This window comes from Centrocercus urophasianus, unplaced genomic scaffold (assembly GCF_019232065.1).
Source record: "Centrocercus urophasianus isolate 14NV4802_14NV808 unplaced genomic scaffold, USGS_Curo_1.0 seq_13, whole genome shotgun sequence".
Lineage (NCBI taxonomy): Eukaryota > Metazoa > Chordata > Aves > Galliformes > Phasianidae > Centrocercus > Centrocercus urophasianus.
In genome coordinates, this window is record NW_024884475.1 from 45449380 (window position 1) to 45463791 (window position 14412).

General features: G+C 39.5%; 2 protein-coding genes across 4 annotated transcripts in view; one reads left to right on the top strand and one right to left on the bottom strand.

Annotated features, from left to right (window-relative positions):
• Positions 1-716: 716 nt before the first annotated feature.
• On the bottom strand, positions 717-8006 carry SPCS3 (signal peptidase complex subunit 3). Of its 2 annotated transcripts, none has more exons than XM_042811459.1 (5): positions 7802-8006; positions 5440-5510; positions 2745-2821; positions 1488-1603; positions 717-1041 (listed from the first exon to the last, which is right to left on the bottom strand). In XM_042811459.1, the coding sequence occupies exons 1-5, from the start codon at positions 7942-7944 to the stop codon at positions 909-911; spliced, it is 540 nt and encodes a 179-aa protein (XP_042667393.1). In that variant the 5' UTR covers positions 7945-8006; the 3' UTR covers positions 717-908. The 2 variants fall into 2 exon arrangements, with proteins under 2 accessions (XP_042667393.1, XP_042667392.1); XM_042811458.1 differs by having other exon boundaries at positions 5440-5513.
• The window catches only part of ASB5 (ankyrin repeat and SOCS box containing 5), a 36394-nt gene continuing 29742 nt past the window's right edge, over positions 7761-14412 (top strand). For both annotated transcript variants that reach the window (XM_042811453.1, XM_042811454.1), the window contains exons 1-2: positions 7761-7876; positions 10226-10338. The gene's annotated coding sequence lies outside the window, so the exon portion shown is untranslated. The remainder of the gene's footprint in view (positions 7877-10225; positions 10339-14412) is intronic.

The window sequence follows — 14412 nt, forward strand, 5'->3', positions numbered from 1 at the left end:
CTGGTACATCTCTGAATTCCTCTGCTCCCATTGGAGATCGTATTTCTTAGATGTTATCACAGGTGCTTTGCAGAGCACCTGTCTCATTCCTTGTGATGAAGGGCACCTCAATACCCTGCTTGTTGCCCCTCTGAAACCAGCATGTTTTTCTTGTTGAGCAGGTAGCAAAAGAAAATAAATGAAATGATCTTCCTAAAATGAAAGCTTCTACTTTCCTCACAGACCTAAACTCAGCACATTGAAATCTTTTTACTGTTCTAATTAGGTGCATTATCTGTATTATAAGCAATTATTAAAATGTTTTATAATACAGAAATGTGGATATGCCATACATCAGTGACACTTAAAAGGAGATCTATGGGATGACTGCAGTGGATTATGAATGGCTGTTGGCAGTATTAGAAAGGGTCAGTTACCTTGCTGCAACACAAATTTTTGCTTTCAGCAAAAATACTATTACACACAGTAGACCCTTCTTTCAGGTACTCACAGAAATTTCATTTAGATCTGGGAGTTATGTGCACAGAATGCAAATGCAGAAATCAGAGTACCTTAACAAAAACACAACAGTAAGACCAGTTTCTGGTGTAAAAATGTTTATTTCAAAGAAAGGTAGATCTATACCCAGATGGCCAAGAAAAGAAAATGAACAAAAAAAAATACCCCACAACAAACAACTGTTTCCCACCCCAACACCAAAAGACAGTACTCCACAATTTACCTTTACTTTAGGTTTCAGTTTCAACATTTTATTTAAAAAAATTCATTTTTTTTCCTTTTTCCATGATGCTGAACCTGAGGAAATTAAGTACCTTTCATAGGAGGGTTGTGTGGGATGTGTGAAGAAACCGCAATAAAATTTATTCACAATATACAAGTATAAAAATATGTTGCTTCAGTATTATAATTTAATAACTTTTTGTCGTTTCATAGGTATCTGGGAAAGGTACAGACATATGTCCTGATCCTGTCACAAGAGGTAGAAGGCCGGCATTTGGTACAACATTCCAGGAGAGCGTCAAAGTGACATTCCTGTTTCCCCTGCAAAAAAAAAAAAAAACCATGAAAGAAAAATCAGCGTAAGTACCAAGATTTACCAGTTTACCCAATCAATACTAACATTAACTAATGCAGGATAAGAATAATTTTCATGATCCAGGAAAAAAAAAAACAAACAAACAAAAAAAAGATTTCAAGTTTTACGTAGTCACTTCATGAAACATTCCCTGTTTTACAGTTAAGAATTCATTTATTTTTTAATTATTCTACTCTTTTGGAGTTGAGTACAGCACAAAACCAATTCTGTAGAACAAGGATGATAGAAGCATGACCTTGGGATACAAGTACAAAGACAACAGACTGATGGAATACACATACCTTATCATAGCAATACAAATACTTGTAAAATGAGAAGCATGCAAGTAAATGATGATGTCAGGATTAAAAAAAAACAAAACAACACAAAAGCTACAAAGTGATTTACTTACTTGAGACCATTTCCATCATCAAAGAAAAAGTACTTCGACTTCATGTCTTTTAAGAACAGCCTTGGATTATCTCCTCTCAAAATGATCTTGTCCCAAAGGACCACTTGGTTCAGAGCCTAAAAACACAATTACAATTAAATTAGCAAGATCATGTCTCAGAGCATGCCTGGTCACTGAAATTAAAAAGCATATCCACTAAAAATCTGAAGTACGTGTTTGTAACACACATAAGCAGTTTCACAAAAATAATGCTGTACACAGGAAAACTGATGCTACTATACACTGAAGCGTGGCACGATACATGGGACAACAGAACAGCTCAGTGCAACACCACAAACACGATTTTAACAAGTCAGATGATTGTCAGACTTAAAAAGTATGATAGGTGTTCCTTTGGAATTGCAAAAGTTAGTTTTTAAGAGAAGAATTTAGACTTTCTTTCAAACAAAAGACAAATTCAGCTGCATTGGTCAGGTATTTAATTTTTTTTTTCCAACTTCAATGGGGGAAAAAACATCTCTACTTCAATTGCAAGTATAATTCCAAGAGTTGTATGAGCACATCAAAAAGATGGATCCCAAAATCTTAAGTAACTGTACACTGATCTAAGTAGAGATGTAGTAAGAATGGCACGTAGTTGAAGTCTCATACAGTATGATACAGCACAAATTGCCCAGAGTAGTTGGCTAAAGTGAGAACTGGAGGTATATGTAGAAACAAACCTATAAGGTGAAACAAGACAACGAATTCCCAGTTTCTAACAAAGAAATCAAAAAACTGTTCTCATGCAAATGCAGTATCCATAGCATTTGTAAAATAACTTTTTTAAAAAAAAATCTAGAAAGTTTTATGTAGCAAATGGAAAAAAAAAGCCTTCACTATATCCTTGCTGATATCAGCAATTAATGAACAGAAAATCCACAACATGTGGCCAAGCCAAAGGCTGCTACATCCATCTGTAACAACAATCAACTGGAAAAAGTTGGGGAAAAGTACATCAGACAGCACAAACAGGTGCAAATAATTCAATTTTAAGGTACGCATTACTTTTCTTTCTGTCTACAAGGTACTTATCAAGTTCAAAGACTTCCCACCTCGCAGTTAAACTGTCAAGAAAATAACCATAAAAGCCAGTGAAAACGGTCCAAGGCTGTAGGAAACTCTAGCACCTTAACCCTTCCCATCAGAATTTCAAAGTGTTAAAAATCAATGCCGTACAAAATGGGCAATCACTTCAACTTTCTCTTTTGTACTTACATTGTTTTTTGTTGAGTATTCTGCAGACAAATATAGAAACAATTGTTTAACATTCCAGTCAAATATACTCTGCAAATGTATGCACATTAAGGAAAAGGTTATCATATTGTAAACTTTATATTTTCACTAGATCTGTCCAGACCATGATGATTACAGCAAGTTCTTACATTTCAATATACCTTGTTTTATTTATAAATCAGAGCTTTTCCAAGACCTCCAGCACATTCTTCAATCACTTTCAACCCACAGATTTCATAAATCAGATTAAAAAAAATGAATAGCTATTTCATGTAATGATTTAGGAGTTCTATATTTGACATCACAAGTCAGTAACTTTGATCCATTGGTAGTCGATCTATTAGAAAATCTTAAATGTAAAGCAAGACAGAGTTTTTCAGCAACTCTTTAAAGCTATCATTTATACTATCAAGGAACGCTAGCATCCAAATGAGAATGAAGATATAATAGCAATAATCAATATATAATACAAAACTTAAAGAATGCAGAGAGCCCAAAGAGCCTATAATATCTGCATTGGAAAAGTCAGTAGACTAGAAACCTATCACACTGGAAGGGACACCTGAAATTATCACATATAATAATCTACTTTCTACAAAGAACTTTAGCTTATTTAACTGACAGACCTCTGCCTAAAATTTCTGATCAATGGTAAAACACTGATAACTGCCATTTGAGACAATCAGTGTAATAAAGGTGATATTTTAAATGTCTGTTGTTCATTTAGCAATGAAATGCAATGTGATCGCTAAGGAAAATACCTCTTTAATAATAATAAAGATTAAAGATGATGTTCTACTCCTCCAGCCTAGAAGAATGTCATCCTTTTTATTCTATTCTTCTCTATCTTGGAACAAAAATGAAATAGAACAGATTTTGATGCTGGTTGGAGAATCTATCTTGTCCCACTCATCCCAAGTCTGAATCAGATTTTGAAGACCCGAGTTCAAAAGCAAAGGAAGGAAAGAATTAAATAATCATAGCTGCTATTATAAGAATAGGTGACTAAAATATTCAGGTAAAGCAGCTCCAGCTAACTCAAAACAACAAAGTTAAGAAATCCCACAAAAACACACTTCCAAAACGATTTCTAAAGCCAGTCATTAAGTACAGACAAGAGAGCTTCTGAATCTAAAGGAAGGAGAGGGGAGCTCTCTTCTAACAGTCAATGTATTTAATTCTCATTGGGACTAACAAATCACATCCATTAGTTGAGAGCCATATCTTTTTACAGATTTTATTAAAAAAAAAAAAAACAACAAAAAAAACTATTAGAAAGTTATATATTACAACCCTACATACTGCGAGATTTGTTTAAGCCAAGCATCAAAGATTAAGTCAAAATCTTCTTAAGCAAATTTACAACTACTGCTAGTATAAAAAGCCTCAATAGAACATGGAGTCTTTTACACCCACACACTGCAGATATTGTATGAGAACATCTACAGGGGTCCTGTCCTGCCCCCTCCCCATATGCAATTCAATTAATCAACTTCAGAAGCATTTTAATTTCTGGTTTGAATAAATACCAGCATTTCAGAGATACAAAATAGTCTCAGGAGCTTACTTCTGCTTTCAGCTGATTGATAAAACAAAACCTTCTCACTACCATGCAAGAAACACAAGCAAAAATTCAGTTCAAGGGTTCACCCAGCTTTCACATCCACTCAAGAACCATATTTGATTTGCTCACTCCATGTATCAATCTCCTCTGAAGCAAAGAGGAAATCTGTGCCTTGTCTAACACAGTGACAAAAAACAGCTAACAGGGAAAAATTACAGGAATTTGAACCCAGCTGCAAAGCAAAGCTTTGTGTAGTCACTTCAGCTAAAACATGCTACCTTATATTTGGTACTGATTTCTTCGAAAAATAGGATTTTTGGTATCTTAATCCCAAGAATGATTTCCTTTCATCAACAAAACTAACAATACCCACAACCCAACCCCTTTCTCAAAAAAAACCAAAAAAACAAAAAACCAAAAACCAGACTAACAAGAATGACACACAAAAAGAGAAACACACAAAAAAGCTGAATGAAGTTATCAGCAGGGCAAAAATAAATACAGTAGATTTTGCAGTACCATGTATGCTTACGAATGAACTGAATGGTACTAAGTCTTAGAGATTTGATAGTTCAGCATCTAAGAAAGTAAACAAACACCATTTCTTTTTCAAAGAGGATAGATACCTGTATACAACTATTCTGCAGCTGGAACTTTAAAAACCTCATTGCAGAAAAGCTTCAAAGTTACATCAGAGTTCCTAGATTCATTATGACAGTCTGAACACTGGTTATATAAACACTGCAACTAGTTCATACCTCAAAACACAAATACCATCTTCACTTAACACTCACACTGCCCTGGCAGTGTTAAAATGCAATTCTCTTAGATTAGTTGCACTGCACTTCTCTACAGAGCTTTATTTTAAGAGCAGGCATAAGAAAAAGCAAAGGAAACAGCTCACCCAGCGCCATTTACAGAACTACTCCAGGTTCTATTTTCATGCCCTAGATATGCAAAATACCATTTTTGTCACTGCTTTAAACTTAGATTTTAAGACAAATTTCTGCCTTTTTTCCAATTCCCAAGTATCAAGATTATAAGTTAACAAAAATAAAAGTCAAGATCTTATTCCAAAGTGTTTTCAAACCATTTTTTTTCCATTAAGGATATCTGCAGTAATGTCAAACGTGACGAACGCCAGATCACTTCTTTCTCTAGGTCCAGTGAAATCTTCTACATTTCTTCTAAGATAAAACAAAACACAAGATTATCTTCTCCTTATTTCTCTCTCACACTTTAAGCAAATTATTATTCCTACTGCATACTTTCCCCATGCGTTCCCTGTACTTCCTTGCAAAAGCATTTGGCTAAAATATTACCACATTATACAATAAAGCCTGCCTTCCAGAAGGCTTAGAGCCCCAGTTTTAAATGATGGGTTTTACCCCCCACAGAAGTCTATGTAAATTATACAGAAACCCTGAAATTATTTTCCAGTTAACTAACATTTGCTGCTTTTTTGTACCTAAACCACATTCCATTTCACCTTTAGCAAAGTGTGCGTTACCTATCCCCATCTTCAAATTTGTAAGCTGATTGGAAGGCTGGCTCAACAGCTGGCAATCATTTTAAATAATACTTATTTAGAAAACCTTCAGTGCTTAGTCTCATACAAGACACTCCAACCATTCTGATTAACTGAATTTCATTTTGCAGTTTAAACAACTTAGAGAATTTCTCCTTGGCATGTTCAGTCATTAAGGAGAAGAAAACACTTAAATCCTTCTACACAGTAGAAATCATAGACAAGTTTTGGAAGACTGCTACAAATCCACTTTTTGATAAATTATCTGACATTGCCATAAAACACTGTTAAAAAAATAGAAAGTGGAAAATAACACAGGTATTTACACACATATGTTGTTAAAACTTAGCCTACCAAACTTACTGCTACAAGCTTACGCTGCAACAGAAAGCAAACTGGCAATGAACCATGAGCCCTAATTCCTCATGTAACAAAGACCTTGGGAATTATGAACTTACCAGTTACATTTATTCTGCTGTTAAAATTAGTCTGTGAAAACGTAATTTCATATAAACTAAATTCAGTAATCTCAGAGGAAAAAAGTACTAACCAGTGAAAAACACACTCTTGGATACAGTAATCAAGAAAAACACCACCCAAACTCACCAATGTAAGACTCGTTAAGAACTTCCATTCCTACGCAAACACCTTTTTAAGTAATAATTCTTGTCAAGCACTTGACATAATTTCCAAATAACTGCCTGCCAACCTGCTGGGGTAAAGGGCCTGAAGCTGGGGGCCTGTGGAACTTATTAGAAGTTCAACAGAAATACTCAGGTATAATACTCAGGCCTCTTCTTTCATTACTAGCAGATCCATGCATCACTGAAGGGACAGGCTGCATACATTTCATCTAGGTCAGGCATTAGCATGAAATTAATGCTGTGAAGTTCAGCAGAACACTCTATAATTCTCCTTGTGCCAGTTTTAAGCTTTTCTTTTTTTTTTTCTTTTGCAATCCTCCACACAGTATACACACAGGGCTAACGAAGGTGTTAAAGCAATCAAAAAGGTGACTGCGGATTCCACTCTATTTGGGACCATTTCACCTTCCAAAGGCTGCTGCCAGCCACCCACATGCCTTGGGGTAGCTCAGCAGCTCCGAAAGCTGCTTTAACTCACTGACCAGGCCCAAAACAAGCCCAGCAAGGAGAATAAATAAATAAAGATAAAAGACACATTTCAGGTAAGCTAAAGCAGATCAGAACTGTCCCATTCTCAGATGTAACTCCAGTAAAGAGCCACGCCACCAGAAGCAGGAGTCAGGGCCTCGGGCTCTTTGTGGCAGGAACCTGGCTGCTGGCAGAACCGCAGCCATCCGTGTTGGCCACCGTGAACTTGATGCAAGCTTCCTGTGACAAACTCTCGAGGAAAAAAAAAAAAAGCCAAAATGCTGAAAAAAAGAGGTTACATCAGCCCGCTGTGTCCTGTGGGCATCGGGCTTTCCGCAGGTCCAATGGAAAACAAAACCTCCAAGCTGGTCTAAGGAGAACGCATTACCAGCTCGCTCGATCTAGTTCGGTCACAGCACGGCTTGAGTCGGAAAAGGCCCGTGATGCCCATCCAGCCGCAGCCCCCGGCGGCGGGCCGGCCACCACCCACCCGACCACGCCGCCGAGGTCCCATCCCACTTGCCCTCGGACAGCCCCAAAGCACGGAGCCTCCGAGCTCGCACAAACCGCCCGGCACAAGCCGCCGCTGCGCGGCACAGCCCGGCCCCCGACCCTCCCGGAACCCCGCCCGGCGGGGCGGGAGGCAGCGAAGCGCCGTCGTGGGGCTCCCTCATTGGCCCCGCCGGGGGAAGCGGAGCGCCCCGTGGCCGCGGCTGCTTCAGCAGCCGGGCGGAAAAAGGGGATTAATGGGGAGGAGCGGAGCGGAAGGGCCCGCCCGCGGGGGTCCCGGTGCCGGACGTTACCCGGCCCGCCCCGCCGCCCGACCCCCACTCACAGCGTGACCCGGGACACGGCGATGCTGACGGGCACGCTGCGCTCCTTGAAGGCGGTGGTGATGAAGCAGCCGAAGGTGAGCGCCGCCATCACGCTCAGCGAGAAGGCGAAGAGCGAGTTGGCCCGGGACAGCACCGTGTTCATCTCCCCCCCCGCTCTGCCCGCCGTGCGGGCTCCCGGGCTGCAGCCGCTGCTCGGGGCGGGGTCGGGGAGCCGCTCCGCCGGTCCTGAGCCGCGGCAGACACGGGCGGCGGCGGCGCCGTCGCTTGGGCCGCGGAAGAAGGGGCGCGCGGCCGGCAGGGAGAGGCGCGGCCCCGCCGAGAGCACGCCCTGCGCCTGCACTGCGCCTGCGCGCGAGGCCGCCGCGCTTCCCTCGGGCGCCGGCAGCGAGTTGGCGTAGCGCCTGCCTCCGCCTCTCGGTCAGCGCCGTGTGTCGGAGGGAAGGATGCCGAAAGAAAAGCCCCGCCCGCTCGGTGTGACTGTGGGTGAGGCTTTTTGTGTGTGTTTGCTTTCTGTGTCGAGCAGGCATCCTGACAGCTTGTCTGCCTGGCTCGAGAGGGCCGGCAAAGCTCAGGCACGTCGCCCGCGTCTTGAGCTGCGTGTGATGGAGGCGTTCCCCCAGGAGGGCTTCGTTGGCATTCCCGTTTTGTTGTCTGTACATCAGCTTAGCGTGTACATCATCTTATCATTACAATGCTTTTCTTTACCAAAGGACTCTGTGATCCCACGCCATTTGCAGCACAAGGCAGTCCTTCGCCCCAGTGAGTAGGTCGGAATTTCACTGCGGGTGGGTGCCCGCACGATGCGGTTTATGCAGTGCGATGGTTCATTCGCCATCATTGCAGATCCCTCCTCAGGGATTGTTCCTGCCCCATGGAGCTGAAGCGTTATGAGTTACAGGAGAGGGACAGTTTATATTGTTTTCTTTCCATTTCCTTCTAAATCACTAAGCCTGAGTGATAAGTGCTTTTGTTTTTATAGAGTCTGTACAATGGTATTTGCATGTTTAACTGTATTATTTATGCTAGGCCTGATTAATACCAATTCCTCAGGGTGGACAACAGGTGTCAGCAGTGGTTCACTTATATTTAACTTCCCAACACTACTATTCCAGCGTAATGAATGCTAGGAGTTGGCACAGGAGTTAACACACAGGGGTCTGAAAAGATAGAAGGCCTTATAGAATCATAGAATCTCTCAGGTTGGAAAAGACCTTGAAGATCACCGAGTCCAACCACAACCTAACCACACTACCCTAATTCTAACAATCCTCCACTAAATCACATCCCTGTGCAGCACGTCCAAATGGTTTTTAAACACATCCAGGAATGGTGACTCAACCACCTCCCTGAGGAGCCTATTCCAGTGCTTCACAACCCTTTCTATAAAGATTTTCCTGACATCCAACCTAAACTTACCCCGGCACAACTTAGGGCCATTTCCCCTTGTGACAACCTGTCACCAGTGAGAAGAGACCAACCCCGCTCTCGCTGTAAGCACCTTTCAGATATTGGAAGAGAGCAATAAGGTCTCCCCTCAACTTCCTTTTCCCCAGTTCCTTCAGTCTAGTACTAATTCTCTCTCCATACACAGCTTAAAAACAGTGATCAACAGATTCGTGCTACAGATTATTAACTTTAGGGTGTGAAGGTATCCATGGGGATGTGCTGTTGTTTTCCGTGTGTCTGTGCATCTCCCATGCTGAAATAAGTTGCAGACCCAAACAGGATTGTCTCTTTATCAGTGTGTTGTTGTTAAATTCTTTGCCAGTTTGCATGTGATAATTCTGTGTTTTCTTCATGTTCCAAAATAATTCCAGAAATACGGAGCTCAGACTTTCTTGTGTAAAGGTGCCTATCAACTTGTTGTTTGATGTTTTGATTTGCTATTCAAAACATCAGTTGTTGGGAGGTAGAGGTTTTATGATTTATGGTTTAGAATTGAATGCTACAGAAACCTTGGATAACTGTTACTGCAAAGTGGATATATTCCACCAAAATATTTGAAGATTTAGCAGCAAAAAGGAAACTTGCTGCAAACCAGGGAAATTAAACATTTCAGAAGTGATAAAATCTCTGCTAGAATGGAAAAGATAGTTCCAAATAATAACAGTATTATTTTCTTGTATCTGTAGTTGCTGTTTGGAGTTCTTGTCATTAGATATTAGAGAACTCCACTGCTGGGAAAACAGAAATTTTAGGAATAATGTAGTAAAATTTACAAAGCAGCAGTCGAGTACATGCAGAAAGTTGAAATCAAAAGGTCTAGGCAGGCTTCATGTTAGATCTGTGTTCTTAACAGAAATGAGTAATTATGGCTGTTACTTATGTAGTTGTGAATTTATTTTAAGAGAATCTTTAATTAAATGTCACTTAGAGACAGTATTTGCTCTCTGATGTTCTAATCATGTGCTCTTTTTGTGTAGTATCAGCACTTCAGCAGGATTGATCCCACTGAGCAGCTCATGCCGATGGTGGACTTCTGAGAGAAAACTGCTTTGAACTTTGGATGAGGTGTTCTACTTCGACGCTCAGCTTTGTGAGTATCTGTATAAAGAATGTGGCAAGTATTGACACTGAACATCAACAAGGATTGCTCAGAGTACTTTTTCTGCTGAAGTCTGGATGGTTCTAATGCACTGTGCTTTGGGTATGCTGAGATAGATCTCTCACAGTGACTGGCAATTTTGGATGTATTCTTTGTGAACTCCAGGTAAAGAGGGAGAGCTCACTGTGCTTCAACTCAGGTAGTAGAACCTTCAGATTTTTCAGTCCTTATGTTTGTAATTGGTCATACAGATGAAAGCTTAAGGGCCTATGGCATCTTTGGCATCTAGATAGTTAAAGGAAGGCTTTATAGGTAACTTATTTTGGTTTAAGACCATGCATATACTTCCTAAATTTTACCATAAATGTCTAAATCCTTTATTGAATTTATCTCCTATTGATTCTTGAAATGTTAGCTCTTCAATGGGCAACAGGAACACACAGAAGCAATTGGATATGCAGATGAAAATTAAAATGGATTTTGTCAAATATTACAGCAAATGTGGCCGCGAGCTGCTTGGGCAATTTTTGTCACTGATGCAACAACCCCCTTTCAGTTAGCACTTCTTCTGACTTGGCCAGTTTTACAACTGGTGTGGACAGACCATTGCCATAAGTAGTCATGTTTCTGGACTTCTTCAAAGAGTTTTTGTTTCTAACCTTCTTTTCACATCCATTTTTTCATTATGGACCTACAAATTACGGAGAATACTATGGTAGCGGAACATAAACTTTCACTTGCATCTATATTCCTGTTTCTAATGCTTCAGCAAGAAAATGCCAGGGAACTTACAATGAGTGAACTTGATTTATTAAACAGTGTTTCATTGAACTGCATAAGTATGGTGTATTGGAGATGGGACCAGATAGACTTAGCTCCAAAACCAGGTGTTTGTTTCAGCACTTAGTGTAGTTCATTTATGGTTCTTAGCAGACCTGCTATCACCCATTCTATGACATAGAAAGCCATGTAAGGTAAAGTCCTCTGATGTATCACTGGTTTAGCTGAAGCTTTCCCTGTGCCGTGTGCTTTGCATTCTGTGGTGTGAAGCATGTGTGCTACTGATCCACCTCACCCTACTTTTACTTCTCTAAGTCATTCACAAGTTCTTCATCACTCTCTTGTAAAACACCAAGCAGAGACTGTCATGCCTCAGCTTGAGGAAAAGAATGTTTTGCCAGCTCTGTCATGATATCATTTAACTGATACCAATTTTAGTGGATGGAAAAACCTTTCTGATGTTATCACTAGCCATGAGAGTCAGGATATAGTGACTCCTGGATATCTGCTTGCTGTATAATCTTTTTACTCTCAGCGCTTCCAAGTCATGAAATTGTCTTAGCAGTTTCATTATATTAAGACCATTTATAGGTACCAGAAATATGCTTTACACAAAAAGGAGATAAATTAAGCCACTTCTACTTGGTCTAGAATAAATTGTGGCCAAAAAACAAAAATAAGAACATTTTAAAAAATGAGGAAAGAGGGTATAAAGACAAAGAAAAGAGATGATTTCACCCCTTTTAGAAGAAATTTATGATAAAGAATTAGTTAAAAGGTTAAAGCAAAATTAAAAGATAGGCCATAATGTAGAATAACAACTAGTAATTATGAAAGGATTTCAAATTGGTGACAAGAAACATTCACCACTCAGATAGATTATTTCAGTCAAGTTTTTGACTTTTGAATAATCAACGCTCGTTATCTTGACAACATAATTTGAAGCCCTTGTAGATAAATAAATAATGATTTTCTGTAGATCTGAGATAGTTTATTAACTCCAAGGAATATTAATTCAAACAGCTAAGGACTGTATAGGTTAGAAAATAGCAGAGAGGCATTAGTTGCAGGTGCAAACATGGTAATTTGAAAACTGTCCTCTGAACCAAAATTTCCACTGGTCCTATTTTTCAGATATATACTAACTCTTATTTGTGATGAAAAACAAATCTTCACATCATGGGTTTTCTGGAATGTCAATGTTGCTGACTTGCTTATTTATTTTTAAGTAGAGATAGCTATTTAATAAGAATATGTCATTGTGCTGTTATTACAGAAAAGATTGACTGTAAAAACTGCAGAATGCCAGAATAAATTGTATGAATTCAGATTACTGAGCTGTCTGCTAGAGAAACAGCAAAGTTAGTTCTGTCAAGGCAGTTCAAATATCAAATATCTTTTTGGGGACCCAAAAAAGGTACTATGGAAAAGGGAATGATGTACAAAATGAGGAGACTTTTCAAAGATTAATTAATACAGCTATATCACTAAGTTCAGCTGTCAAAAATTACAGCCAAACTTCTTTATTAATAGGCAGTTTGTACATGAGTTTCCACATTATTGTTCACTACTCTTCAAGTGGAGGCTGCTATCTCTGTAGCAGAATGGGTGACAAGGTGTGCAAATGCTTTTTAGTGTAATGTCCAGCAAGTTAGTTTATTAAGAAGTTAAAATTAAATTGCCAGATTCTGAACTGAAGTGGCTAAATGCCAATATACATTCCTCTCTGCTAATTTCCAGGAAGGGAGAGAGAGGGGCCAGAACTCAGAGTAGAGGAATGGAATGAGCAGCTGGATGTGCTAACTTTTAAAATTTCTGTGGGGCAAGACTTTTATCTGTCAACAGTCTGTGTGTGTCTGCTGTGTGACATGTTTCTGGTTTCAGTAATGTCTCCAAGTAGATACGTGACTTCTATTGGAATCTCCTGCTGTAGTACTCTTAATAACTCAGTTGTCCAAATGGACTGAAATAAATATTGTAGGACAAATGTAAAGCACTTCTTAGCAGAATACAGATTGAATTTATTTGTAATCAGGTCAGTTATACATGCTTCATTTCTGTAGTGTAGGTATCAGCTTTACTGTCAGTGAGTAGATGGAGTGATTGAGCACATCAAACATGCTCATAGGATAATTATAGAATTACAGAATATCCTGAGTTGGAATGGACCCAGAGGGATAATGGAGTCCAACCCCTGGCTGCACACAGCACCATCCAGAATTCAAACCCCACGTCTGAGTGCATTGTCCAAATGCTCCTGAATCTCTGGCTGCTCAGGGCTGTGCCCACTGCTCTCAGGAGCCTGTTCCATGCCATCACCACGTAGAAGAACATTTTTCTGACACCCAACCTGATCCTTCAGAGTTCCTTTCCATTCCCTTGGGTCCTGTCACTGTCATCAGAGAGCAGAGATCAGCAACTGCCCCTTTGCTCGCCTCATGAAGAAGCCATAGGCTACCATGATGCCTCCTCTCTGTCTCCTCTTTGGACTGATCAAGCCAAGTGACCTCGGCTATCCCTTATGTGTCTTGCCCTACAGGTCCCACAGCATCTTTGTAGCTGTCCTTTCCTCTGATAGTTTCATGTTCTTCTTGTATTGTGGTGCTCAAAATAATGTTGCTGATAGCAGAGATTGTTTGATATTAGACTTATAGTTGAAGTGGAATCTATCACCATTGTGACAAGCAGCTGTACACTGGGTGTGTAACAAAGTGATATGGCCTTAAAATTTCTGTATGTTCTTTTAAAGGATTGAGAGAGTTAGAAAACTGGAATTTCATAGTCATTTTAATATCTGAAATATTTTTTATGGTTTTAAATATATGTTACGCAAAGAGTGTCTGGAGTGTCAAAAGGTATCGATTGATATTTAAATCCTGGGACAGTAATTCCATCCTCTGTAAATCCAGATTTGCATGTCTGTATGTTGGAACTATTTTCCAAAGACCAAACACTAGAATAAAATCAATTTAAATTTGTTAAAATTTAGCAATTGATTAAATAAAATTTTCATGATGTTACAAATGCAAAGTTGTATCATTCCTGTGGTTCAGTAATGGAAGAGCTAGATTTATATAGAATTTAAGTTCCATTGGAGTACTGATTTTTTTATACAGTGGGAGGAGTAAAAATATGTACTTGAATGCATGGATTTGGAATTTCTTGAGCAATTCAAGAACTAGTCAAAATAAGGTACAACAGCAAAATACAGAGAGAAACTGGATATCTAACAAAACTGTGCATTAAAGCTTTTTAAATAAACTGATGTCTTTCAAAGTCTTACAA